Source organism: Drosophila mauritiana, chromosome 3L (assembly GCF_004382145.1).
Source record: "Drosophila mauritiana strain mau12 chromosome 3L, ASM438214v1, whole genome shotgun sequence".
NCBI classification, from domain to species: Eukaryota; Metazoa; Arthropoda; class Insecta; order Diptera; family Drosophilidae; genus Drosophila; species Drosophila mauritiana.
In genome coordinates, this window is record NC_046669.1 from 4,592,297 (window position 1) to 4,617,908 (window position 25,612).

At 42.1% G+C, this 25,612-nt stretch overlaps 7 protein-coding genes across 8 annotated transcripts in view; 2 read left to right on the top strand and 5 right to left on the bottom strand.

The window, feature by feature from the left end:
- The window catches only part of LOC117139001 (contactin-associated protein-like 2), a 57,464-nt gene extending 56,624 nt beyond the window's left edge, over positions 1 to 840 (bottom strand). The window contains exon 1 of the mRNA XM_033301089.1: positions 320 to 840. The gene's annotated coding sequence lies outside the window, so the exon portion shown is untranslated. The remainder of the gene's footprint in view (positions 1 to 319) is intronic.
- Positions 841 to 1,037: 197 nt separating this feature from the next.
- Positions 1,038 to 2,232, bottom strand: LOC117141579 (mitochondrial 2-oxoglutarate/malate carrier protein). The gene has a single exon (XM_033305091.1). It carries the CDS (start codon positions 2,129 to 2,131, stop codon positions 1,226 to 1,228), a length of 906 nt encoding a protein of 301 aa, XP_033160982.1. The 5' UTR covers positions 2,132 to 2,232; the 3' UTR covers positions 1,038 to 1,225.
- Positions 2,233 to 2,355: 123 nt separating this feature from the next.
- Positions 2,356 to 3,513, bottom strand: LOC117141580 (mitochondrial 2-oxoglutarate/malate carrier protein). Its single transcript, XM_033305093.1, has one exon. It carries the CDS (start codon positions 3,417 to 3,419, stop codon positions 2,484 to 2,486), a length of 936 nt encoding a protein of 311 aa, XP_033160984.1. The 5' UTR covers positions 3,420 to 3,513; the 3' UTR covers positions 2,356 to 2,483.
- A 2,730-nt stretch (positions 3,514 to 6,243) lies between these two features.
- LOC117138952 overlaps positions 6,244 to 25,612 on the top strand; it is a 104,061-nt gene continuing 84,692 nt past the window's right edge. For both annotated transcript variants that reach the window (XM_033300992.1, XM_033300993.1), the window contains exons 1-2: positions 6,244 to 6,854; positions 21,146 to 21,179. The gene's annotated coding sequence lies outside the window, so the exon portion shown is untranslated. The remainder of the gene's footprint in view (positions 6,855 to 21,145; positions 21,180 to 25,612) is intronic.
- On the bottom strand, positions 7,664 to 8,277 carry LOC117138954. The gene has a single exon (XM_033300995.1). It carries the CDS (start codon positions 8,189 to 8,191, stop codon positions 7,775 to 7,777), a length of 417 nt encoding a protein of 138 aa, XP_033156886.1. The 5' UTR covers positions 8,192 to 8,277; the 3' UTR covers positions 7,664 to 7,774.
- On the top strand, positions 10,889 to 11,634 carry LOC117138958. Its single transcript, XM_033300998.1, has one exon. The coding sequence runs from the start codon at positions 11,259 to 11,261 to the stop codon at positions 11,556 to 11,558; it is 300 nt and encodes a 99-aa protein (XP_033156889.1). The 5' UTR covers positions 10,889 to 11,258; the 3' UTR covers positions 11,559 to 11,634.
- LOC117138957 lies at positions 22,785 to 23,470 on the bottom strand. The gene has a single exon (XM_033300997.1). It carries the CDS (start codon positions 23,397 to 23,399, stop codon positions 23,049 to 23,051), a length of 351 nt encoding a protein of 116 aa, XP_033156888.1. The 5' UTR covers positions 23,400 to 23,470; the 3' UTR covers positions 22,785 to 23,048.

Here is a 25,612-nt window from a genome sequence, read left to right on the forward strand (position 1 = left end):
GGTCACAGTTTTAATAAAGAAACGGGAAAAACTTAACAAAAATCTTATTTAAAGTGAAATAAAATAATAAAATTTGAGTTTTCGAGGGTTTTCCATCACTCAATCTAAATTTAAGACGCCCAGACTTTTTATGACAAATTTGCACGGCAATCAATGAGGCGATCGTAAATTTGCTCGAGATTCAAGCAATTAATCAATCATACTCGATCGGAGGCGTCAGCGATAAAACCTCTGCTATCGCCACAATCTAAAGGAGTGCCCACTGTGCCGCCGTAAAACCGAGATAGATACCGATTACGGATCTTATCGGCAAACCCACCTGAGTGGAGTGGTTCCGTCCGGCTGTACCAGCGATTTACAGCGCCCAGAAATGTGGTTGGCCAATGTCCGGCCCAATTCACACCATAAATAATTATCACTTAATTACCGATTTATGTGTCTATCTTGTAAGGTAGCGCACACATAATTTCATTTGCATATTTTTTGTATGATTATTCGGGCACGATTTATGCGGCGCACACAAAGAGCACTTTCGAATGCCACTTGTACCGAGCTGATCTCTACAAGTCGTATTTGGTCGCTAAATTAACACTTCCGCGGCATGAACTCAACGGTTGATTCATCCCAAGTGAGAGATTTCCTTCACAGATCTCAGTCGGCGAACTTAAGTGGCTTCAATTGCGAGACGCCGCCCGGCTTGGCTTGGCTCGGCTTGACTTTGCTCAGCTCCCTGCCAGCAGATGTATCTCATATCCCATATAAGGAATCGCGATCCGCACACCCGAACACCGACTGTGTGTAGCTGAATCAACCGTACCGCTCGCGAACCGCTCGATCGCAACGTAGGAACGCAACTGACTCGGCGAGATTACCGGACCGGCTGATCGGGCGACTGATAAGCGCCACAAAGCCCCAACGCAAACAAAGCTCAGCTGATCGCTGGAGCGGGACAGATGGATCCATTAAAGCATGCGAGAAAAATATCTGAGACAAATTCTAACTGATCTAATTCCCTCCCAGAATATTACCACTTAGAATTTATCAGTAAACTATATTTTCTATTGAATAATGTACATGGCTATTTAAGATGCTCCAAATTTCAAAATAATCAAAATAATATATTGTTTTGGCAACACAAAGTGAACGAAATTCGTAAGATTTAAGAAAGGCTATTTCTAACAAATGACTGCTAATTTGGGTAAACAATTATAGGGCCTAATATAACTTAGATGTTCGATTCAGAATCGTCGCCGAGCACAATGTGCTTGTAGGCCTTGGTGAGTTGTTCCAGGAATATAAATGCAAACACCGTGTGCGGTCCTAAACGACACAAATAGGGCGTGAAGCCCTTCCATAGGGAGGCGATGCCCTCGTTCTTGGAGACCTTCATCAGAACATCCATGGTGCCCTTGTACTCGGCCGTCTTTTGCTGCTGGATGCGCGTTTTGGCCATGTCCAGCGGCATGGAGGCAATGGTGGTCAGTAGACCGGACATCATGGCGGCAGCTATGTGCAGCGAAAGTCCCGAAAAGTATTCCGAAAATGCTGCCTTCAGCTGCGAGTACGAGGCCAGCTGAACCATGTTGACGATCATGGCCCGACCCACAGTGGGCATGCATCCTTTCCAGAGGGTGGTCACACCCTCGTCCTTGACGATCCGCACAAAGGCGTTCACCACACCCTTGTAGTTCCGCCTCTCCGCCGGCGGCAAACGGTTATCGGACATCATACGGATGAGGGCCACCTCCGCCGGATTGCCGAACATGGCGCCGAAAGCACCGGCCAGAATGCCCATGCCCATGCTGGCCAACACTGTGGGCGGTGCATTGAAATGCTTGCGATAGGCGTCGATCTCCATCTGGTAGAAACCCATCCGGGCTGTCGTGTACGTGGCCTGTCGCATCAATCCCGCACTCAATCCATTATACAAGGCAAGTATGCCCTCGTTCTTAAAAACCTTTAGCAGGCAATCGAAGGAGCTCTTGTACTCGCCCGTCGTGGCTGAAATCTGCATCCTGGTCTTCACCAAGTCCAATGGCTGCACAATGCAGGTGCCCAGCATTCCGGCCAGACCGCCATTGATGTACATCATGTACCCGGGTATGGACTTCTTTTCGATGCTGTACGCCATGGCCACTCAGAAACCGATTAGAAATTCGAATTTAACAAATTTATTTGAACCGAAACTAAATTTAAAAGGCTGAATGAATGGCAATCCATGCTAGGATTGAATGAGAGGTGTTTTGATGCCTTCTTTGATACCATATTTTCGTAATAAAAATTCTTAGGAAATCAGTCGATCCTTAATATATGAAAACACACCATTCCCATGATTTGGATTAATCAACTTCAGTCTTGCATAATAAACATTTTTTTTTGTTGTATATAAGATATGAATTACTTTACAGAACAAGCGCGCTTTACACAGACATCGTATCAATTTCCATTTGTTTGGGATGAGGTGTGCCATATTTTCTTTGCCTTTAGGGTACCGAATCGGATAGCGAGTCACCGAGCACATGCTTGCCGTAGACCTCATTCATTTGCTCCAGGAAGACGAATGAAAATATCGTGTGTGGACCCATGCGGATTAGATACGGAGTGAAACCCTTCCACACGGCGAAGGCGCCTTCGTTCTTCACCACCTTCTTCAGTACATCGATGGTGCCACTGTACTCCGGCTTGCCATCGATCACCTTCATCTGCTGGATGCGTGTTTTGGCCATGTCCAGTGGCATTGAGGTCACGGAGGTCAGCAAGCCGGACACCAGGGCGGCGGTCAGGTGAAGAGGTATTCCTTCGCTGGGATACCCATGCAATTGGTCCTTCATCAGCGAATAGGAGGCCAGCTGCACCATATTCACGACCATGGCACGACCCACTGTCGGCAAGCATCCTCTCCAGAGCGCCACGACGCCCTCATCCTTCACAATTCTTACAAAGGCATCACCCACATGCTTGTAATTACGCCTGTCCTCCGGCATTAGGCGGTTATCGGACATCATCCGGATCAGGGCCACCTCCGCTGGATTTCCACACAAGGCTCCAAAGGCGCCAGCCACAATGCCCATGGTCATGCTGGCCACCATAGATGGATAATTTCCGAAGTTCTTGCGATACCAATCCAACTCCATCTGGTAAACGCCCATCTTGGCTGATGTGTACGAGGCCTGTCTCAACAGTCCGGCACTCAGTCCATTGTACAAGGATAACATCCCCTCGTTCTTCCAAATCTTCGAAAGAACCTCAAAGGAGTTCTTGTACTCGCGGGTGCCCAAAGTTCCTGATATCTGCATTCGGGTCTTCAGGAGGTCCAACGGCTGGACAATGCAGGTGGCCAGCATTCCGGAGGCTCCGCCCATCACGAACTTCATGTGAGTGGGTACCGTCTTCTTTTCCACCCCGTAAACTAGCGCCATGTGGAAGAGGACAATTGGAAGGTATAAGTATGTTTGGGAAAAGGAGATGTGAATTGAGAGTGTGTGGTTGGAAACGAGCCAAATTCGTATGTGGGGGTTTAATGGAGTTGACATCCATAACAAAGCCTTCCATGACAAGCTAGACTCGTACCAAAAGATAGTTCTTAAAGGTCCACCACTGCACCAAGCATATAGTTCCAAAGGTACCCACTGTCATGCTGTGGGTTGCCCTGCCGGATTTGGGTCGCCGTGGCATTGATTTTAATTGTGGCAGTTAACAGGCCAACACCTTTGGCCAATTAACGCACCTCTATAATTTTCCTCACTTGCCAGATAATTGTGCCAGTTTTGGGCCACCCACAAATTAACGAGACCCTGGCAAGCGGCTTATTATCTGTCTCGTTGGCAATCCAACCCTTTAACATCGCCTCCTCGCCTGTCACCCTTTTCCACCGTTGATGAGAGTACACAAAATGGTTAGGCATCGTTGGAAATGCAATTAGAGAGCAACTCAAACCGAAAGAACACTTTACAGGAGGCGCAGACGAGGCCCTCCCAATTAGACAAGCCGAAATTGTTATGTCAGGGCAGGGCAAAAACCAAACCGAATTTCATGTACTCGCAAATGGCGTATCGACAACTCATTGCGGGCTAATTAGGAACTCATGCGGCGGCAAAGACCAACAAAATATCGCAGGGAAAAACAGAGAAGCGATTGCTGTCGATTTTCTACCCAAGAAAAAGGGGAAATCGCATGCGATAACGCAATTACTTCACATTTACCCGCCGAAAAGTATGCAGGGGAACTTCTTATTTGCCAGTTCATAAAAAGTCCGCCTATTTCGAATGGCGCCAGGGTGTCTTAATTAACGTTGGTACAGTGATACCTTGTTATAAAACACAATAGACTATAAGTACGCAAATGAAATTGTTCTCAAATAAGCGTAAAGTTCTAAATTCATTCTTTATATCTTTTAATATTTTTATAGTATTATTAGGTGCACAAACAAGTTGAATTTTTCAAGGATAATATACCACAATGTTTTTCTTGGCGATTTAGAATAAGTCGTTCCTTCCTCTTAACATCAAAAACAATCCCAAGCTTTGATTGTTGCAATCACTCCTAGTACATAGTACTCGAATATCAATAATGATATCGAGGAACATTTGGCAAATTAAGACAAACACACTCAGAATTCCCTAAAACTTGAGGCGTACTTGTGCTAACTTGGCTAACGATGCAAATGTTGTTATCAAGCAGTTTACAACATAAATACTCTAATTATTTATGTGCATAAGTAAAAGTGGGGCAACAGTCTGCAGCAAATGCAACAGCAACAATAACAATGGCACAATGCAATCAAACAATCAGAGACAAGCTCGCTGAACTGAAATGCCAATTGTGAAAATTGTAAATAAATATTTTAACAGACGACGGCAACAACAAGAAGTCGGGAAACTACAATAAATCAGATCATATCGGCGGCCAACTGCTGCGGTTTCAGTTGTGGTAAATATATATAGACATATATACAGCTATATATGGCAGATCCAGCAGCAGAGCAGCCCTACAAGCGTGGAAGGCATGGCGCAGGAAAAACTGCGAAAAGCTGAAAGAAAAATCGCAAAAAGCAAACGACACAGCGACAACGATGACAATGCTGATAATGGCCCAAGGAGAAGCTGCGGAGCAGCTGCAGCATTGTGGTATCCAAAAGAATCGCCTGGAAACCACAGAAATTTACGCTCAAGCGAAGCGAGCTGAACCAAACTAAGCTGAGGTGAAGCTGTTGCTAAAAGGAAAATGACAATAACAGCTGCAATTCCAGCGGGGCGGGGGGAATCGCCCTGTGTGAGAGCCCAGTAATGACAAAAAACTAACTGCCACACTGAAAAAAATGGATAACTAAGCCGTGAAGTTCACAGACATAATGCACAACTGTTCATCCATATTAAATTGTGAATTTCATTTACTGCCTTATCCAATATAAAAAATAAATCAAACAACAAAGTATTTATGAAATAAGTTTATTTTTTATTATTATTATTTTATTTATTTATTATTTTTCTTTATTATTATTAAGCTTTAAGACATTGTCTATAAATAAATAAAATAATTTAATTGCCTTAATTATCACTTAAGCTCACCATAAAATATTCTATCAGTGTAAAAAAAGCGAGGTATTAAGTACCGAACCGTTAAGAAGTCATTCGAAGTTGGATAGACCAAAAAAAGCTGAGGCGTCACTAAGCCGCCCTGCGAGTGAGCGAGACCGCAGTAGGTGGTAATTTCTGGAGTAAACAGAGCGAATTCAGAGCTAAATCCGAAGACAAAACTTCGAGTGAGAGCAGTGAGAGCTGCAATCGTAATTGCGCTGGGCTAGAGAGTAAAAGTCTTTGAGCAAACGAGAGCGCCGGAGTAGCGAAAGTTAAAGCCGAATCGTAGAGCAGAGATCAGCAGATCTGTCAGATCAAGAAGTAACATCCGAAAACCCAAATAATACGGAGAAGTGTGTCATCAAAAAATCGATAATTTTGGGCTTTTCTCACTCTCTCGTCCCCTCTCACAAGTTCAACGCACAACGCAAAAAACAGTTATTGTTGGACAATAAATCAACGGCAATAACAGACTACAGATTCTAAGCACAAATAAAAAAAAAACAACGGCCAGACATGAAAGACTCAGGCAACGAACTGCGATCTTCGGAGATGAGAATAGAAAGAGAGAGAGAGCGCGCGAGATCTGCTTGCTTTTGCTTTTCGAACTCGGAGCGGCGGGCTTTTCGAACTCCAAGCTGTCCGGCAGCTGAAACTTTTGGTCATTCGTCAGTTAACCGTCGTGCTGGTCGAAACGCGACGCGAACTGTTGGATATATGCGATCCAACGTAGATATATAAACACGATTCTTCTTCGCCGAAGAACGAACGTTTTGTGTGTGTTTGTGCAGGTGTTAGTGCGCGGTGTGCGTGTTACCATTTGCATTTTGGCTTTTTAGCTTTTAACTCGCTTTTTCGTTCCATTTCGCCGCGTTGCATTTGCTCGGCGATTGCATTTCTCGGTTTCTTCGCTTTCGGCTTTCGTTATTTTTGGTTGGGGCCTTAAAATAGCCTTTGCCGTAATTACTGGGCTGGCCGCAAGAAAACGTGTTTGTGTCTAAACTACAGTTACAACCAGAGCGGCCGTTGTGCAGCTGCATTTCACTCGAATGTGTTTGCCGAAAAGTAGAAAATATAATAAATAAGAAAGAAAGAAGAGTGCTCGCTATATAGAAGGAAAAACGTCACTTTGTGTGTGCGTTCTTCTTCTATTTGTTCGCCTGTTAACATTGTGCTCATAATTTATTGTACCCAGCGATATGCAAATAGAAAGCAACAAATTTGTACAGCAAGTGGAATATTTCAACGTTTAATTTGAGCGCCGAAGAAACCCAAAAGGTAAGGCAAATGCATTCTAATAAACGAGAAAATAATATAATGCCAACAAACTATAGATAATATCCCCCAATGAGCATAAAGCTAATGAGGTAAATTGTGAAAACATCTGAACTGCTTAGAACTTGATTTGGTTAATATATTCATTAGTATACATTTCTCCCGCTGACGATTTGCATATCAGTCGTCTTCGGTCGCAGGTTCATAACTTCTGCTTCTGTTTTGGCTGGCGAAGAAAGCTTCGGTTAGATCATCGCATCTCACGTTTTCCCCGCCGAATAGATCAGATCGATGTTCCTGCCTCACTGCGAACCCCTAAATAACACTTGCTGCACGATTGAACTTTAAACCGCATTCTTGGCCCGTCTGCTGCCTGGTTTTCTGTTTTTCTCGGCTCTCTCGCTCGGACGCATCTATCACAGATCGGTGAGTGGTGGCCAATTTTCAATGGATCGGTGCTGCCTCGCTCCGTGGGAACTCTTGACTCTTGAGCCCCAGAGTTCGAGCCTGGCATTTTGCGGCACACATTTTAGCCCTGGCTAGCTAGCAAAAACAGAGCCAAAAACAGGCTTACAGAACAGGAATTTCCACTCCTACAACAAATGCGCGGACAATTGACATTTTTGTGTAATTGCCAGATTTGTTGTTGTATTTTTGGTTGTTTTTTTTCGAATTTTCGCAGAGTATTGCCTTTTAATAGTGTATTCGTCGGGCTTAGTTCAAAATCAGCAATTTACATATGTAAATGCATTGTTTATAGTCATTGGAAAACATTTTAAGTAAATAATAAAACATATGGCATTTTGCTTTTATATATTTATTTATTCGATAATGTTCTTAAGTAATTTTCATGTTCAATGATTTTTAATCGTCAACAATTAAGGAAACTAGTCAATTTAAAACTGCAATAGATTAAGTTGAACTTAAACAAAGATCTCTGGTCCGAAGATGTCCATCTTGGAGAACTCTCCTGTGGAGGATCGGGGCTTCGGTGGAGTGCTTGGTGCCTTGACACTCAAAACGGGGGCGGATGTGTTGGCACTAACTTCGATTTTGTTGGCGGAGGAGGAGCGCTTGCGTCGCATGTTCTTGAGCTGATCGCGCAGCTGCTCCTTGTAGACGAGCTCCCTCTTGCAGGCTTTCAGGTCCTCCATGCTGCAGTGCTTCATGTGGCGGATGGTGCGGGACACCAGGCCATCGATTATGTGGATCTTGGTGCGGGACAGCCGCGTGGGTTCCGCATGACGGCGGGTCAGCTCGCTCTGGTACTGGAAAAGTAGATAGCCCACGCTCGGACGAGCTCCGCGTCGGTGGTTGGCGCTGTTACGTTGGACTTCCATTTCAGATAGTATAGCTCCTTTGTCGGTTTTTTGTATTGACTTAAAAATGCTGGCTACGACAGGGCGAGCTGTGACTGCTTGGCAGCTTGAGCTGTGAATGATGTCCTTTCGTGGTTTACCAGGATTATTTATATCTGGGGCGCTTAGCTACCTGTTGACCCGCCGACTGACCTGCTGACTTGTGCGAGTCGCGTAATTACCTGAAGTGCTCCGGTAAAACCAGAGATCCTTCCTCCTGCTTTCCTCCCTTTTCTGATCCCTTGCTAAGTTGACATCTCAGGCCAAAGATACTGTACCTCCTTCTTGCACACGTGTGGGTGGTGCTCAGCTTGCATTTGCTGGGGTGGAAATGGTTTATGGCTTGACCTTTTGCTTTAAGATATTTCAGTTGAGCTGGCGCTGAATAAATATGGGGATAAGGGAAAGATTAAAACGGTGACTAAGTGTCTGAGGATTGCGTTCAATCGTTTTAAGCTTAGATTAGCTACCGACCAACACTTGCTGGTGGAAAAGTTATCAATGAACTGAATAATTTTGAAAGGCGATGAATTGCAGCTGAATGAAATTTAAGTAAAAACCCACAAAAATATTTACACATTAAAATATTTAAAATTAATTGTAAGGCCATGCAAATATATATATTAAAGTGGTCTTAAAGTTTAGGATATATTTCCATATTGTGTTTTATATAAAATTGTATCATTTTGATTTTTTAATTCATCAATAATAAATTGTAAAGAATTAATTTACTCTATTAAATGCAAATGACTCTTCTTAAGTCACGTGCTAGTTTTTCATGCTTAAGAATTACGCTTAAATTGTGCCATTTTCCACGAAAGTTCGGCTTGTAAGTCCAATTCAACTGCAACTAAATAAATTTCCTCTCAACTCTCGGCAAATGAAAATCATTTATATTTAATGAGTTGCCATGAAGTGATAAATATAACCCCAAAGTGGCACTCGTCCACTCTTTCTCCTGTTATTTTTTGTGCCCGACAACCAACCAACCCACTTCTGAAGGACTGCGTGTTAAATATTTATTTATGAACGAATGTCTGCGACCTTGTCTTGAACCCCTTGGCCATTAAAGCGATTTACTGTGGGCTGGTTAGATGGTTTTAAAAATGCTTTTCATGTAATTGTAATTTCACTTAACGTAATTGACACGCGGCCCCCGCTTTTAAAACGCTCCCAATCAAGTTAATTTCAACTTAATTACGAGCAAAGGAAAGTGAAAATTCCCTTAGCATTGTCTTGGGGGCTTATCGAACGAATTCTTCTTAAGACAATTTATTGGCCTGCATTAAGGCCGAAATAATAATAACGCTGGCTATAATGGCTATAACAATGACCAGTGAAAGTTGCTTGGTATTTTATGATAATTCTTTGGTGGTAAATAAATGATGATTCAATGCCCATTTGGGTGCTAAATGCAAGGGCCGCGAGCTGCGATGCGCCAATGATGATGATGGCGAGATGTAGCCATCATTATGATTGTCTCGTCTGGTTTAATATACGATGGAATAAATGCCTCGGCACGCACAGACTTGGTGCCCCACCATCGGATCGAATCCAAATCCATGTCGATGGCCAGTTCATTGAGCGCGTTGAATTGGAAGCTGTCGGCGAGCTGTCAAAAGCAGAGTTGCTCAAAATGCCTGCTAGTCAGGTCAGCAACGCTTCGATGGCCTTTTTAGTCAGCCTCTGGGCCACCGTGATGACCTTAGCCCACCAATGTACCTGCCCCTACCTGCGTAACCCACCTTACGACCATAAAAGGAGGAGGATGAGTTCTCTGCCTTGAAGAGGTCATAAAACGCTGATGCTGCACATTTGCTTAATCCGGCGCGTGGTCTTTCCCAAAGTTCTTAATCCGGTTTCGAAATCCTTTTGTTTTCGCTACATTTCAGCTACTAAGTGCAATTATAAAAGGATTATGCCATCTCCTGACCCAAAGGCACACTCGACCCGAGCAGCCACTTTCGTTATGAATTACCTGGAAGTAGTTAAGTCTGTTGCAAAAACTCCCTGGTCTTTCGGGAACTGCAGTTATGCTAATGATTTCCATTTACATACGCTCCTTCCTCTGCGACACATGTGTAAATTGACGTACTTTACGTTGATGTCACTCAGGTGCTGAGTCAGAGAACTCTACTGGCTGCCTTACGTGGAAATGGTTTTTAGTTCTCAGAGCTTCTACGCTGGCGGTTCATTGAGGTTCCCCAAGAATTCCGTGGAACGGTGGCCGGTGAAAGGTCTACTTTGGGTAAAATGCAACGAACAAACAGCGAAATACAAGTTCTTGGGAGTTCTACTCGGAATTTGTGGGAATGCATGGGAAAAGCGGTGGGAAGCGCTATTACAAAGCTCACAGAACATTCTTTGTTATGATAAATTACCTTAAGCATCTTGTTAACACATATTTGTAGCAATTATTAAATAACTATACATGCATAGAAATGAGATATGAGAGTTTTCTCAACCTTTCTGGAATTTTAAGGTATATTACTTCATTAGTAAAAAGTGAGTTTCGTAAGTAAAGTATTGAATTTCCTGTAGGAAATTTACAGTACGTAGTACTTAAGTTGTAAGGTAATACTATTTTGGTTAACCATGCCCTCGCCGGTAGATCCCTAAAACACTTCCTATAAATCCTGTTCCAGAATATTCTGTCGAATGTTTTAGACAAGTTCGTGCGAGTTGCCTTTTCATTTCATTTCATTTATTTAATCCGGGAATCACTTTTACTTACCCTTTCCCTGGCATAATGTGTAATAATGTCTGGTCAACCGAGCGAGGGCTTAAGATCCAAAATGGGGATTAGCATGGATTAGGTCATGAAATATTTTGGCACAAATATTTACAGGGGAGACAAGCGGCACTTGACCTGTTTTGACCTGGCCGATTGCGTTACAGGTAGTAACCAACAGGTAACCAATCAAAGGTTCAGATAGATATATAAGAACCGCTTTTCGGTTTCGAGGATATCACTATTCGACGAGAAGTCAAGGCGAAAAGAACTCGTTACTTTCACCCAGCACATATCATCTCTAACCGCAAACCCACCATGGAGCAGGAAAAGATGCTGAAGCCCACTGTCACCTATCATCTGTTCCTGTACCGCGTCGAGTTGGCCCGTCGGAATGCCCGGCAGCTGCGGCTTTCCCGCACCAAAATCGAGATCACGGACGAGCTCATCTCCAATACGGTGCGCAATCTGAAGACGTGCAGCTTGGACGACCTGAAGGCGGTCAACCGGGAGCTTCTGTTCAAGCGGAAACTGCGGAGCAACGTGTCCAAGCTGAAAAAGGAGGCCATGCGGCAGCAGCGCCAAGAGAACCACGACAACTCAGCGAAACAGGATTAGTGTCGAATCAATCAGAGCGCTTTGATTTATTGTATATAGCCTGTGTAAATAAATACTTTTGATAAGACTTTTGCATTGAAAACGCTTTTGAAACTTGTTCATTTTAATGGTCCAAGGGGGAGAAAAAACTGGTAGCTGATTCAGCTAAGAGCTGCTCGTTTGCATTGAACTGTGGGTACACTGCAAAAAAAAAAACTGAATATATTTTTGGTGGATACTGAAATAGGAAACATGTTAGTTTGAGAACTATAGATATTCGTATGAACTGTGGCATTCAGTCCAGTCTAGAAGTTAACATAATATTTCTCGAAATTTTCTCTCGGTGTACAAATTAACGGCAAAGCCAAGCCAAGTCACCAGAGATCCGCTCGAAAAAAGACCTCTGACAAGCGCTGACCCAAACCAGTTGGAAACTTTATGATTGCTGCTTTTGTTTTACCATCTTGACGTTTTGTTTTTGCCCCGCCAACTTAATTAGAAATTGCAAATGCAATTAACAAAAGGCAAACGGCCAAATGCCAATTTTTTAATAAAATTTTAATTCGATATATATAGTATAGAGTACGCATACACATACACATGTGTGTGGCGCTATAAAGATATACAAAGATTGGCTGACACTGAGCGAACGCGATGGAAGCCAAATAAAACTGGTTCGTTGCATAAATTAACAAAAAGGCAGAGCGGCAACAAAGTCAAAGAGTTGAGTTAAGTCAAGTGAAGGGGGTGGGCATGGGAGTGTGGGAGCAGCAGCATTAAAATGAGAAGAAACAAAAAGTTAGCAACTTGCTAAAAGTCAGCGAAATAAATAAAAATCAGCCAACGTTAACAGACGTTGGCTGAAACAGTTTTGCCTTTGTTTCTCTATGGCTTCCACTCCACCGAGGTCCGAATTTCCGAGTTTCCGAGCTCTAGACAAATTTATTTCGTGACATTGTTCAATTTATGTGAGTCCGCAGCTCCTCCGAGTTGTTGTAATAAAACAAGCCCAGTTCATAGATCGCAACAGATGTCGCTGCTTCGAGTTTCTGAGTTTCGAGCTGCTGGCGCCAACTCTCGAAGTAATTGCGGCGATCATTCTTGGCTTTAATCCCATAAATCATATGCCGCTCAAGATATGCTGTTGATTTTTTATTATCTGCAAATGCTGTTGGGATAGCATAAGCAACACATTTAACTGCACACTTATTGCTTTATTTTGAAAACAGCAGTAAAAAAATTATATATTTTTATTTACTAGGTCTTGAGTGTAAAAATTTATTTTATTCCTGTGTCAAATATTGAGATACTGGAGTGCCCTGTTAATCATTTTAATATATTTCTACATTTTTAACTTCATTAAATATTATATGAGAACTCTTAAATTGCGAATTTTGTTGTAGATTCTGACTTTCAGCTTTAAGCTTTGTTAAGAAGAACAATCCTCGAATTCTCTGCTACATTTCATAATTCATCAAATATTCTAGTCCGAGGCAAATCAAAGTTTTCATGCCTCTCACTTTTGATTAGAATTCTCTTTCTCCGCCAATCACAAATTGTTGGCTTCAATAATTCATTGTTTTTGCCGCCGTCACTGCTTTTGGCAACGATTATTGAAGGACAGACAGGCGGGCTTAGAATCGCAGACAACTTGAGGTTGCTGCTGTGTTCTACTTGACAAATGGATTTCTGTGGCCTGACCCACGGCGTCAATGGCAACCGATTCGCCGCGGCATAGGAAAATCATCAAATCACGACTTTGAGCTCTTTTGATTGACATGCACAAAAAGGAGCAAAAAGCGACAGAACAAACATTAACAGCAACAACTACGAAACGCCGCCCGATTGTTGTTCATAATTAAAGCCAGCGGCCCGAGGCTGTTGAAAAAAAAATAAGTCAGTAAAAATCACAAATTTCGCAATAATTCTTTGGCGTCAACAGAGTCGCCAGTCGGCGTCTCCAGGTGACAGAGAATGAATCTAACAGTTCGCTCTAACCACCAAGGAATTAACTCGCACACATTTTACTCAGCTGTGTGCATAGTATAACCACATAACCAATACGCCCCGTTAGCCAGAGCGCTTATTACGCATAATTAGCATATTTAGTGTGGCTCGAAGATTGCATCCCGCCGAGTAATTACTTCGATACCCTGCCTCAGTTTCGCTCGGTTACAAGTGACACAGCATTACTGGGCACTGAGAGAAAAATTAGGGTATTATTTACTAAATTTTATAAGGTTTTGTGAAATACTTATAGCTTTACAGCATTGTTCTTAGCAATTTTTTTAACTGTATTTGAAAACACTATTTTTCAATGGATGTTCGTATATTCAAATTGTTAGTATTATTTTTTTAGTGTGCTCATTTCAAGTTAAGCCTCATTTAGAGCCGCACTCTGTTACCATTGCCACGAACCAATTGACCAACCCACCATGCCGCCTCCGCTGCCCCTCCCCCCACCGCCTCCTTAACGTCTTGACCGCTCAGCTTGTACCGTTCACTTTGCGGCCATTTCAGTCGCCAACGCCAGTCGACAATCCAAGAAACAACAACTACACGAGCAACTAAGGCAACAATTGTCGCATTTGACATTTAGCTACAATTACTTATTTTTTTTTTAGCCTTCTTTCGTTGCTTATATTTGGCATGAGTCGGCTGGCCACATCTACACCCCTTTTGCATTTCCATAGCGAAACTTGTTATAATTTTAAAATATGCACACTCTTTTTAGCCGCCACTTTTGTTTTCAAGGTGTTGCGGTCAATTAAAGTGCGACAAAAATGTTTTTTCCTCATGCGATGAAAAACAGCTGACAAGAGATTCGCTGGGCTATTTTTAGAAAGTCGTTCATGCTTATATACATGGTATATACATATATATTGATTTCAGACTGTGATTGTATGGATATGAGTAATATATTGGTATATGTTTCTTATGTGTGGCAGATATCTTTTATTACATAAAACATTTTCAGATATTCTAGTAAACATATAGTACGTTTTAGTAGGAAAAACTAGTTTTTTGATTTATAAAACTCCCAGCCTGTCTGAATTGTCCTTTTCTGCTGGCATTTCCTTTGTTTCTTGCAACTCTGCTCTGGCCAAAACAGGCAGCGCGATGCCCCCAGTGAGTTGCATTGTGTCTCGAAGGTGTGGCCGTTGCACTTTTCCACATCCAGCGATATTCTGCTGTGGGCGTAAGCCGCTGCCCCCAAAAACTGGATTCGAAATCGCTAGGTCTGTGCGCGGCTCCAAAAAAAAACCGACTTCTTGGGGCGGCCCCCAGTGAGCCTTTCATAACTTTTGGCATTTACAATATTTAATCATATTTCGCGAGGACCGTCGACCGACGACGGGCAGAAATGTCGTTCGAGCGTAACTCATGGATACTTTGTGGGCCTGCATCTGCATCTTTCTCCTCGGCAATTTAACCGTTTTCATTTTTTATGCATGTGCATTGCATTTGTAGCTCATTTGCATTTGCGGTTGCTGGCGTCGTCATCCTTGCGCTGGGTGTCTGCCATGCAATTTGCAGCGAAAAAAATACAAAAAATGAAATAAAGAAAATATACAAAAAAATTGAACCGAACGAGTGGCGGGCGCCGAGCATTTGGCGGCATTACATTTAATTTTATTAAAGAAAAACTTTGCATGTGTGTGGGAATTGCACAAATGACAACAGGCGCAAGTTGCTGCTGCTGCAGTTGCAACTGCTGTTGTCGCCACATGTTGTTGACGTGCATGTTGCCGCGGTTCGCCTTTTGTTTTACGGTTGTTGTGGGTGTCTGTATCTGCGAGCATCGATGAAGTTTTCCGTTCTCCAACGAGATTGAAATTGTAACAATTACGTTCATATAAGTATCGCAGCTTGTTTCTTGCCCTTTGCACTTTTGAAGCCGTTGTTGCCGGTCGGCTTTTGTGGGTTTCCCCACTTCCAGAATCGCAGAAGCATCTTAACCTGTTCGATGTTGCATATTCATTTGAGCGGCCAAGGACATCGATGGCGTGATCATCATCGGTGGAATGGCAGCTAAAGAGGATTCGTAGAAATACACGTGCATAAAAACTTAGAGAAAACTATCAAAATAATATATATTATTATATATATGTTAATTAACATTTTACCAGAAGATTTCGAACAGCGCAAAAACTTTCAAAAGCAACAATTACCGCTGCATAAGTTATACAATAAATATTTTTTTCTCTGCAGACGCAGAAGGAGAAGCCGCTATATCGAAATACTTCTCATCATCATTTGCATATGTTACACTTTATTTATTGTTGCGGTTGTTGTGTTTTTCTTTCGGTTATTCGCGCATTGCTTTACAAAGAAAATGGCGTTATGGTGCTATAGGTGCTATAGGTGTTGCGGTGGTCGGTGAGGGGGGGCGTATGGGTAATGTGCAGAGGAGCAGATATAACTCATACGCAATGTTAACCTCGCTCTTTCTTGCTCGCATATTTATAGCAGTTACGTGAGACTTTGTTTATGTGACAATTGCTTTTTGTTTCACAGTTTGGTTTCTGCACACGCTTACATGTACATATATTCATTTATTTGCAGTTTTTATTTTCCTGTTTTGTTTTAATTTTTTGGGAGCTGTAATTTATGTCATTCGATTGTGCAAGAATTTTGCAAACATTTGCTGTTGTCATCTCAACACTGGCTTGATGAATGGAAGCCTTTCAAGTTCTCGCTGGAGTTAATTAATTGTGCACTTAAAAAAAGAAATCAGGATTGAAGGTAAAATGTATGTAAAATATATATTACCATCAATATATACGGCTTAATTTGTTTCTACGAAAACTGAAGACCTTGTTTTTAAGTTTTAGAATATCAGGCCTAATGGAGGTAATGGCATCAAATTATACGCTGCAACCTTTCAATACCATTAGTGCTTAGTTCGCTTACTAGAAATGTTGATGCCCTCGCACCGCCTGCTAATTGAATAAAACTCATACCACTTTTTCCGCCCAGATCGCTAGCCGCTCGTTATTGGCCAACAATGGCGGGAGATGAGAAGGGGGCCTTTTCAGTATCATTTTCGCATTTTGATGTCCGATTACAGGCGGCATCGCTAACTAGAGCAGCAACAATAGAAAAAAAGGTACAATGGCAGCCGAGCAGCAGAAGCAACAACTATTATGACAGCGACTGGCTGAAGCAAAACCAATTTGTTGCACTCACTCAGATACACACACACACACGCACACTGACAGACATCGTACCAGAATTGCATCTGTGAGAGAAGACAACTCAATGCGCTTGGCTCTTTGCTATGAAAAATGGATCTGCTCCAGAAGATTTCAGTAATCTCGTTCGTCACACTTGGCCGCTCAAGTACAAATTTATGAAGACTCTGAAGTCGAGGAGCCCTCCCTTTTTTGACCATGTCCGAGTGGGTTTTATTAACTTGTTCTAGCTTCAAGAATGTCACGGTAGACTGGCCAAAGTGTCAGTGGATTACATATTCCGATTGCCGGCTATGATGTAAGTTCAATAAATTTTCCATTGCAACAAATGGCCAGACAATGGCTGCCGGCAAACACTGTTGCCTCAGCTAATTTGCATGCCAATCTTTTGCAAAATCCCAGCTAAATGACACAAATTTTGTAGCGTATCCCCTGTGAAGAAATGGGCGTATTGTTGAAAGCACAAAACAATTAATGAGACTGCGATGATGGGCTTAATGAACTCTTGCAAAAAGCAAACAATATTATGGCCAAGTGGGAAAAAGGGAAAACCTGCGATTGTCTCCAAATCCGCGGATCGTTATCCCTTTCACATTCGATTTAGCATTTAACGATGCACGAAATCAGCAGCCCATTTCCACAGCGATTTCCACTTCCATCCCGACAATTTCCACACAATTTTCAATTAATTAAACCAAAAATATTCCTGTTGCTTCTGTTGCCGCTCGGCCGGGGCCTTTTACAATTGACGTAAAATATAATTAAAATTGTTCATGTCAATTCGCAAAGCGAAATCAGAGTTGAGGGGCTTGCAGAGAGGTACAAAAAGTCAACGCGATGCGACGCATTCAATCAATGCGTGGCAGACAAAATGCAAAATGCACTTTTATTGTATTTTAAAACAAATTGAAAAGCCAACATTTTACTGTAGTAGAAGTAAAAAATCGAAAAATGTTGTCGGGATTCAAAATTAAATACCACATAGTTGTATGCCCTGTACAAGATAGCAGTCCAAATGGGTTCACTTTATTTAACATATCACATTTATTTAACTTAATGTACTAATTGTTGAGCATTAACTCATATACTAATTGCCAACTAAAAGTAATATATAAAAACTAAAACCGAATGAAAACATATTTGAATAGTTCTGGTATCACCTTTTTCAACATCATGTCCAAAAATCATCACCCGAATATGTTTTTACTGACCTCGATCCTCATCCGCTCATAAATTTTCATGTTGCCATGTCACTTGATAATCAGAATTTATGGTTTAATTGTTAGATAATAGAGCAAAGAATTAATTCCCCAGCTCCCATGGCATTTATGGCATAACAAAGCCCATCATGTGTCAGTTGAAAGCAGTTTTGGGTTAGAGTATTTCTGCATGCATTGCTGTGCAATAATAAATATTTTGTTTGGCTTTTGCTTATGTGTGTAGGGCTTCGCTTTTTGCGAATGTTATATGCCACTTTTTGTTGCATTTAATCTTGCATTACTCTCGTCGTAGCAGATTTGATTTTTGCTGTTGCTGGCATGTAAATGGGCTAAAAGGGCGGGGTTTGTGTGTCGTTGCATTTTTAAGCCTGCCCAGTTTTATGTTTGCAGTTTTTTCAGACTTTCACCGCCGAATGCAAAATTGTCAAACACACAAGTGCTGTATAAATTTCAGTTTCGATTGGACATCCCCAGGGGATTGGTATTTAATGTCGAGCAATTGGTAGTATTAGTCGATAGCAATATATCGATTATATCGATGATTACGTAAGACTATGCTATGGATTTGCCGACGCATTGGATAACAATCAAAGATTTGATTTTACTAGCTTTTTCAATTCCTTGTATGATATCGATAGTGAAAATCAATCGAGCAATGATGTTTTCCCAAGCCTACTGAATTGTGCGACCCCAAACATCTTTTCACCTGCCTGCACAAAACGCAGCGTCAACATCATTATGGCGGTACTGCCTGATTTCTTTGACGAAAGCGCAAAAATTTTCCTAATGATGCCGCGCAAATTCAACTGCAACTAACTGTTTGCTATATACATACCCATACTCATACCCCCCAACCGATTTTCCACCGCACCGACTGCAGTAATCTGGTCATGGCCAACGTGGATGATTGTTGACTTTTATGATTTCCATTTCTTAGCATTATTATGGACGTGTGGCAAATCAACAGCAGCAAATAGAAAACACACTGCAACAGCAGCAGCAGAAGCAGTAGCAGCAGCAGCAACAGCAGCTCCAGTGGTACAAAAAATCAATAGAAATTGAAATCCCCCGGATGGAGCAACTCTCCCCCGTTCATCTGCTGTGCGTATGCCATAAATCGTAACAATAACTACTTGCCACTTGGCCAGACAACGGGCAGACATCCACGTCGAGTTGGATTCGAACTGGGATTCGTATTCGTATTCGCATTCGGAATCGGTTTTGGACTCAGAGTTGGACATGGACATGGACGTGGACATGGGGCATAGACGCATAGAAGGCGGCATACGATTTCACTTGACTGACAAACAGACATAAGCAAAGTGTTTGGCTTCACTCGCAGCTCGATTTGTTGGCCATATCCCTCAAGTGACTTTCTAAGCGATTCCGAATGCCTGCAACATGAAAAATGTGGAGCGAAGGCAGTGCAGCACTGGCAGTAGCAAAAACAGCTCAATGCCATTATCATTGGGCAACAAATCCCCAATTACACGTAATAGGCACAGTGTACGTATGGTGGTGTGGCTTCATAAAACACTTGGATCTTACGATCCTTGAGACTTCGGCTTACTATCTTTGGTATGCGAACTTTTGTTGTGGTTATTGGCATAATTTTGCTATCGCTCTTATCTTACCAACGATTCCCCATGAATTATCTGCTATAAACTTGTAAAGTACAGGTTTTGTATGTTGCATAGCTTGCAAAGGCAGCTGTATCTCAGGAAACAAATTTTGGAATGTGAAATTCTTTGATGCCAGGGTTTGTAAAAATGATTTCGTTTTTTATACCTACACTAAAGTTGATATTTCCTTATTGGGTACATTACGATGAAAACACTTTAGGTACGAGCACTGGGTATAATTCCAGTCGAAACACACATCTATCTCTTTGACAAGGATCTTCGGCCCATTAATCCACCTTCTCCAACCCACTCGTCCTTCAACTCGTGTCCAGTGTTGTGTAGTGTGCTCACAAATATTGTCCCATACAACTCATAAAAAGCCCATTTATTACTGTTAACTTGTACAAAAGTATTTACAGACGATTTAGCAGCTCACAGAATTACAACCATCGGCACACAATTGCAATTGTTTATTTGTGTTTACTCCTCTCACACCGCCCCCTTTCAGCCCCTCACCCACTTTTACCACCCGGACCCCTCCCCAATGAATATTCCCCCTTCAGTGGACTGCTTCTTCTGCTTTGGCAACTACTCCATCCATCTCCCTTTTGGTAGCAATAAAAAGTGTTGTTATTTGTACAATGTTGTTTGTTTGAGCCGGAGTGTGTTTTTTGTTTTGTTTGCCATTATTGTTGCTATTATTACAGTTGTTGTTACATTGGTCGTTGTTTAGTGGCCAACACAGCTGCTGCTGACACGCAGAATTCAATGCAACAAGAAGAAGCCCAAGTGCAAAGCGAAGAGTAAAAAACAGGAATAGCAAACAAACCAACAACAGCAGTAGCAAAAATCATCGGGAAAACTCAAATGGGTAGAATCCAAAGTTTCCCATTGTCCCACGGCTGAATGAACATAAAGACATGGGTACACGGAACTGGCGAAGCAATGGGGCATTATGGGGTTAATGATAACATTCAGCACGGTGTTAGGAGGTTCACTTTGCACCAAGTTAAATGAACGAAAGTTAAAAATCTTATTATTTTAAGTTGAGGAATTGAATAGCATATTCATATCATATAACATATTTGATTTAATAAGTCTGTTAAGGAGCTAGTGCATACGTTTGGCTCTTCAGCTAAAAACAACATTATTATTTCCATATTTTTAAAGGCTTATTAGCAAAGCTCTTTGCATCAATAGTGGCTCAAATGCTGTGGGCAGAGAATAGATAAAATTCAGCAAAGAACAAGCGGCCGAGTTAGTTTCGTATTTGCGTAGTTCACATTTGTTTTTCGGCATTGCTATTGCAACAATTACTGCAGCGTGAAATAAAGGAAAAGCAAACAAATGCACTTTATCTGCTGGCCAACAGAGTGCAGCAGCGCATTTACAGGAAAATGGGTTATGAAAAACAATTTGAAAAGGTATTAAATTTATGTCAGTCCCCGCCCCTGGGTTGTTGTAAAATTTTATATGCACATACAAACGCAGCGAGCTGGTCGCTGTCAGCAGAATTTCTCATATTGATTTTGCCTTAAATAATAAAAACTCCTTTTTGCCCTCTTTTCCAGTGTGCAGCGTTTAATGGCCAATGGATAAAGTGAGGTAAGTGAAACAAAAAGCCCGAAGGGGAGCGATTTTGCAGCATTGCTTATTAAAAATAGCAGGCTGCAAAAAAGAATCCTAAAGTGCATGGACAGAGACACAGACGCAGTCACGAGGCTTGTTGTAGTATTTTTCAAGAATTGGGACAACAAGGCGCATAAATAACCGACATGCCAACAAAAAAAAAGCAGTAACAAACCGAAGGAAAAGCTGGTAAAAAACTAAGCGAAACTCGCCGAGATACTGCACTTAGAATAGTAAACAGCGCTGGGGAATAGGGTTGGTTACACCGAGAAACTAAGATATTAAATCAAAAACATACTATAAGGTACCAACCATCATAGTCAACATGTATCTGAAAATGACCATTATTCAATTCATTTCCTCAATATGCGATTGCATTTTAAGCATGTTTCAAAATTGTATAATTAAAGTTAGAACAATATTTTTCCAAGTGTGTGTGCTCCTTGCGAGTGTGTGTAAAGGAATTGCAACTAAATACGAGAGCTAAGATGAAACGCAATGCATCCCGCCCCCGCACTACTCCCCTGCCACCCCGTGGCATTTGCCCACTCTGCCGCACAGTGGGAGCAAAAAGAAAGCGCACATACCGGTTTTCCGCGGCCCAGAGACACTGCGAGTGTTGTATAGTACACGGGGACAGGTTTATTTTCCCGTTGGGACTGTGTGACAAATCAAGCGAGAAGCGAGAGCGAAGACAACAACCGCGACCAGAGAAAAACTAAAAAGAAGACGCAGCCTTCGTGCGCGAAAAACGTCAATGGCCAGGAAAATTCTGAGTGGCGGAGGGGCTCGTGGAAAACGGCGTGCAAGAGGGACGGCGCACAGCTGCGACGCGCGGCGTAATGGCAGCAGGAAATTGAAAAAATGTTGCCGCGCTCACCTTTGGGCGGCTTCTGTTGCATTTCCTTGCCTGTTCTTGGCGCTTGTCTTTTCCACGAGGTAGTCGCGTAGTTTGGGGTATATGCTGCAGACCCAAAACACGATAGAAAGTTGCACTTCAGAAGAAATGCAAAATTTCAAATTATTTTCCGGAAAAAACAATACAAAATACTGCAATTGTATTTTACATTCACGTGATTTACAAGCAAAGTGGATAGTAAAAGCCTCGTTTATAGCTTTTTTTTGACAGGAGTCAAATTAGCATTAAATTGGCGTTTGCTAGTTAAAATGTTGTACAGTGCCAGGTATCCGTTTAGCTGTTATTTCCTTGTAGTTTTCAGTTTTTCCTGCACTTGACAGACGTTGCCACCTTAACCGCCTAGGAAGAAGTGTCAAAAGTCAAACACTTTTGCTTGTCTCAGCCCCGATCTCTTGAGTTGTGGAAGTCACACAGAAAGTCGCAGTTTTTTTCGTGATTTATGATACTTTTTTTTTGGCTTGGCTAAGGCCAGCTTAAAGTCCGTGGCCCAGAAAGAAGGAAAATCAATTCTGCAAACGAGCGAAGATAAACGATATATAGCTAATCACAAATCTTTTGGCACATTTCGAAATAAGTTCGTCTCATAGTCTCAGTAAAGAAGGCCTTATGTAATTGTTATGCAGCTATTTTATTGAGCGATAGTCTTTTGTTTTATTGCTAGATTTATATAATAATTCATATAAGGCTGTACTGCCGTAAAACTAAATAATATTTGTAAAAGATGATATCACAAAATCTATTTCTGAGTTCCTTATTTTATGTTACTGCTTTCCTGAGTGTAAAATTCATAATTGTCAGAAAGATTAAACCTATAGCTTGAAAATCTTGATTTTCTAGTTTGTCAATAAGAGTTATCATACTCTTTAAATTACTTAATATGGCGCTCAATTAATTAATTAATTATTGCCTTCCGCAATATGCTCGTACTATAGTTTGCCGATTTCCTGGAGATACTTTCGCTTGCGTTTCTGCTGCTTCTCGAGTTGCCGCTGCATATTGGTTCGCAATCTGTCCCGATATTCCCGTTCCCTATCGAGTGCACTCATCTGCTGGGAACTGGCCTCCGCGTCGAACTCGAGGTCAAAGGCCGTCTCCCATTGGCGACGCTGCTGCAGCTGGATGAGCTCGTTTGTCAGCTGCAACTTGGTGCTAGCGATTCGCATCATCTTGCGCCTGGGACGCCCCAACTCCCTTCGGTGGAGGTAGAGGGCATAGCTCACGGATTTCTCCCTCCTCTGGGAGTTGCCATTGTAGTCGCTGCCGGAATAGTCTGACATTTTCCTCTCGTATCTTCTATGCAAATTGAAACGTTCTCCTCACTGGTTTGAGGCCAAATGATGCAATCAGTGCGTGTGCGGGCGACTTTTAAGCCACTCAGGTATATGGTTCGATGCGATGTGGGTTTCCTCGAGATTTCCCGGTTTACCAGGTATGCAAAAATCCTGGATTTATTGCCGCACATTATATCTGAGGAGCTCAATTAGGATACCTATACCTGCCCCCATAACTGAACCTAATCCCGCGCCGCGACTTGAACTGATTACGTTTTCCAGCTCGGTTGTTGGTGCCATCGGTGCTCCGGTGTCATCGCCAGCAGGCAGAATCGCAAAATAGAGAGCTCCAGGTTCAATGCAAATGCAAATGCGCTTTGCATGTTGCCGCTAATTGGCAACAGTTGTCGATGCTACTGTTCTTTTGCTGCCACATTCCCTCTAGCTTCAGTGCAGTTAGCGAAAAATCTAGGCCCAAGACGACTTAAAGATAGATTGGGAAGAATTCCACATAAAAAAGACTCCAATTCAATCATTCCCTTTTGGGATTCCAACATAATACAATAAGTAAATTACTTTTGTAGCGAATTTGCGAAGGTATTTGGTATTCTAAATGTTCCTTATAGAACTATATTCTTCAATTAAGCATGACAATGGAAAACCACTTAATCTCCCGAAATAGAATAAGTTCGTAAGAAATCAGATTTTCTGTGTTTTCAAGGTTTGTTGTCTGTTTGGTCTCCAAGCCTCATTAACTATTCACAATTAGTTCTGCGTTTACTAGAGCACATTCTCGCTTTTAGACAATTTATGTTAGTGTAAGGTTTTCAGTTCTTTTTTTCTTGGGCCGACGTGACCGGCATGATTAATGAACGCCGTTATGCTTTTATGGCCGATATGGAGGCAAAGCCCTGCGTTTAGTGTCCATAGCCATGTGTGTAATTCGTGCGCATGCGTCGCTGCCTCAGAGGTGTTGCATAAGTCGGCGCCATAAAGTGAGCCGGCAGAAAAACAATAAAACACCAGCAAATTAGAAATTACCTTTATGTGCAATACGAGGTAGCGCAGAAAAAAAAGAAATACAACGATAAGCTGAAAAAATGGTAACAAATTTACACACAATGGGCAGTTAGCAGCCTGTGGTAGGGGCATTGCCTTGTGGCAAATGTGCGTGGCATTACATCAGCGGTTTCTTTTGGCCAACTCTGCATCTGCGGCCTCATTAAGCCCGGGTTAAATCGGAACTGTAGTTTCCAAGCCGGGGTTAATCGGAACTATACATATACGTATGCATATGTAGTTGCCAAGGCGGAAACTCAAAGGCCCCGTAATGTTGCAGATTCAAGCATAACTGCCAAGTGATTTCCCTTTAGCTGAGGAAAAGCCAGTGCTAATTAACCCACATGGCCAAGAGTGTAGAGTGGAAATTGCTCTGCAGCTTTTCCAGCTCTCGAACTGTAAAAAACTATTCCAGTCCAACTGCATTACAATGTTATCCAAATGACAATACGCAAAATATATACATATCTCCCTAAAAACTTTTCCGGGTGGCGACAAATTTCCAACTGGCAAAACTCCATGTAACAACAAAATATATAAAAACGTAGCTACAACATGGCAAACAAAACGACGAAAAGGGAATATTTTCCACATCAAAATGCACATAAATAATAAATGGAACCAGCCAAACGGCCAGAACAGGAACTCGAAACCTGAAACAAAAGAGAATCGAGATGCCAGAATCGGGCGAACTGAAAACCGAAACTGAAAACTGAGTACGGAAAACTGAAAACTGAAAAACAAATAGAAAAAAACCAAGAGAAAATGTCGGTCAGCAGAAGGAGCTTTTGTGTTTTTCGACACAATTGTTAATAATGAAAGCGCTGGCAGAAATTATAAAATTAATTTTCCAATTTTAATTATGCAACAGTTGCCAGCTTCTCTGGCTCTCCGCTCCTCAAAATGCAAATTGACTGGCACATGCAGAAAGTTGCTGAAGTGGATACCCTTTGTGGCTGCTGCATTGCCCAGTGGATAACTCCTTCTGGCACACCCACCTACCGCGCTCCATTCAATTATGGCCCACACAGATACACACACTCGCATTCAGATGCAGGCACACGCATCCATGAGATTTCAGTGCGGCGGTCTGCGCCACGTTGATTAGAGCTAAGCCCTAAATTAGTTGCTGCCGTTGGCCGCGTTGATGGCACGACCTT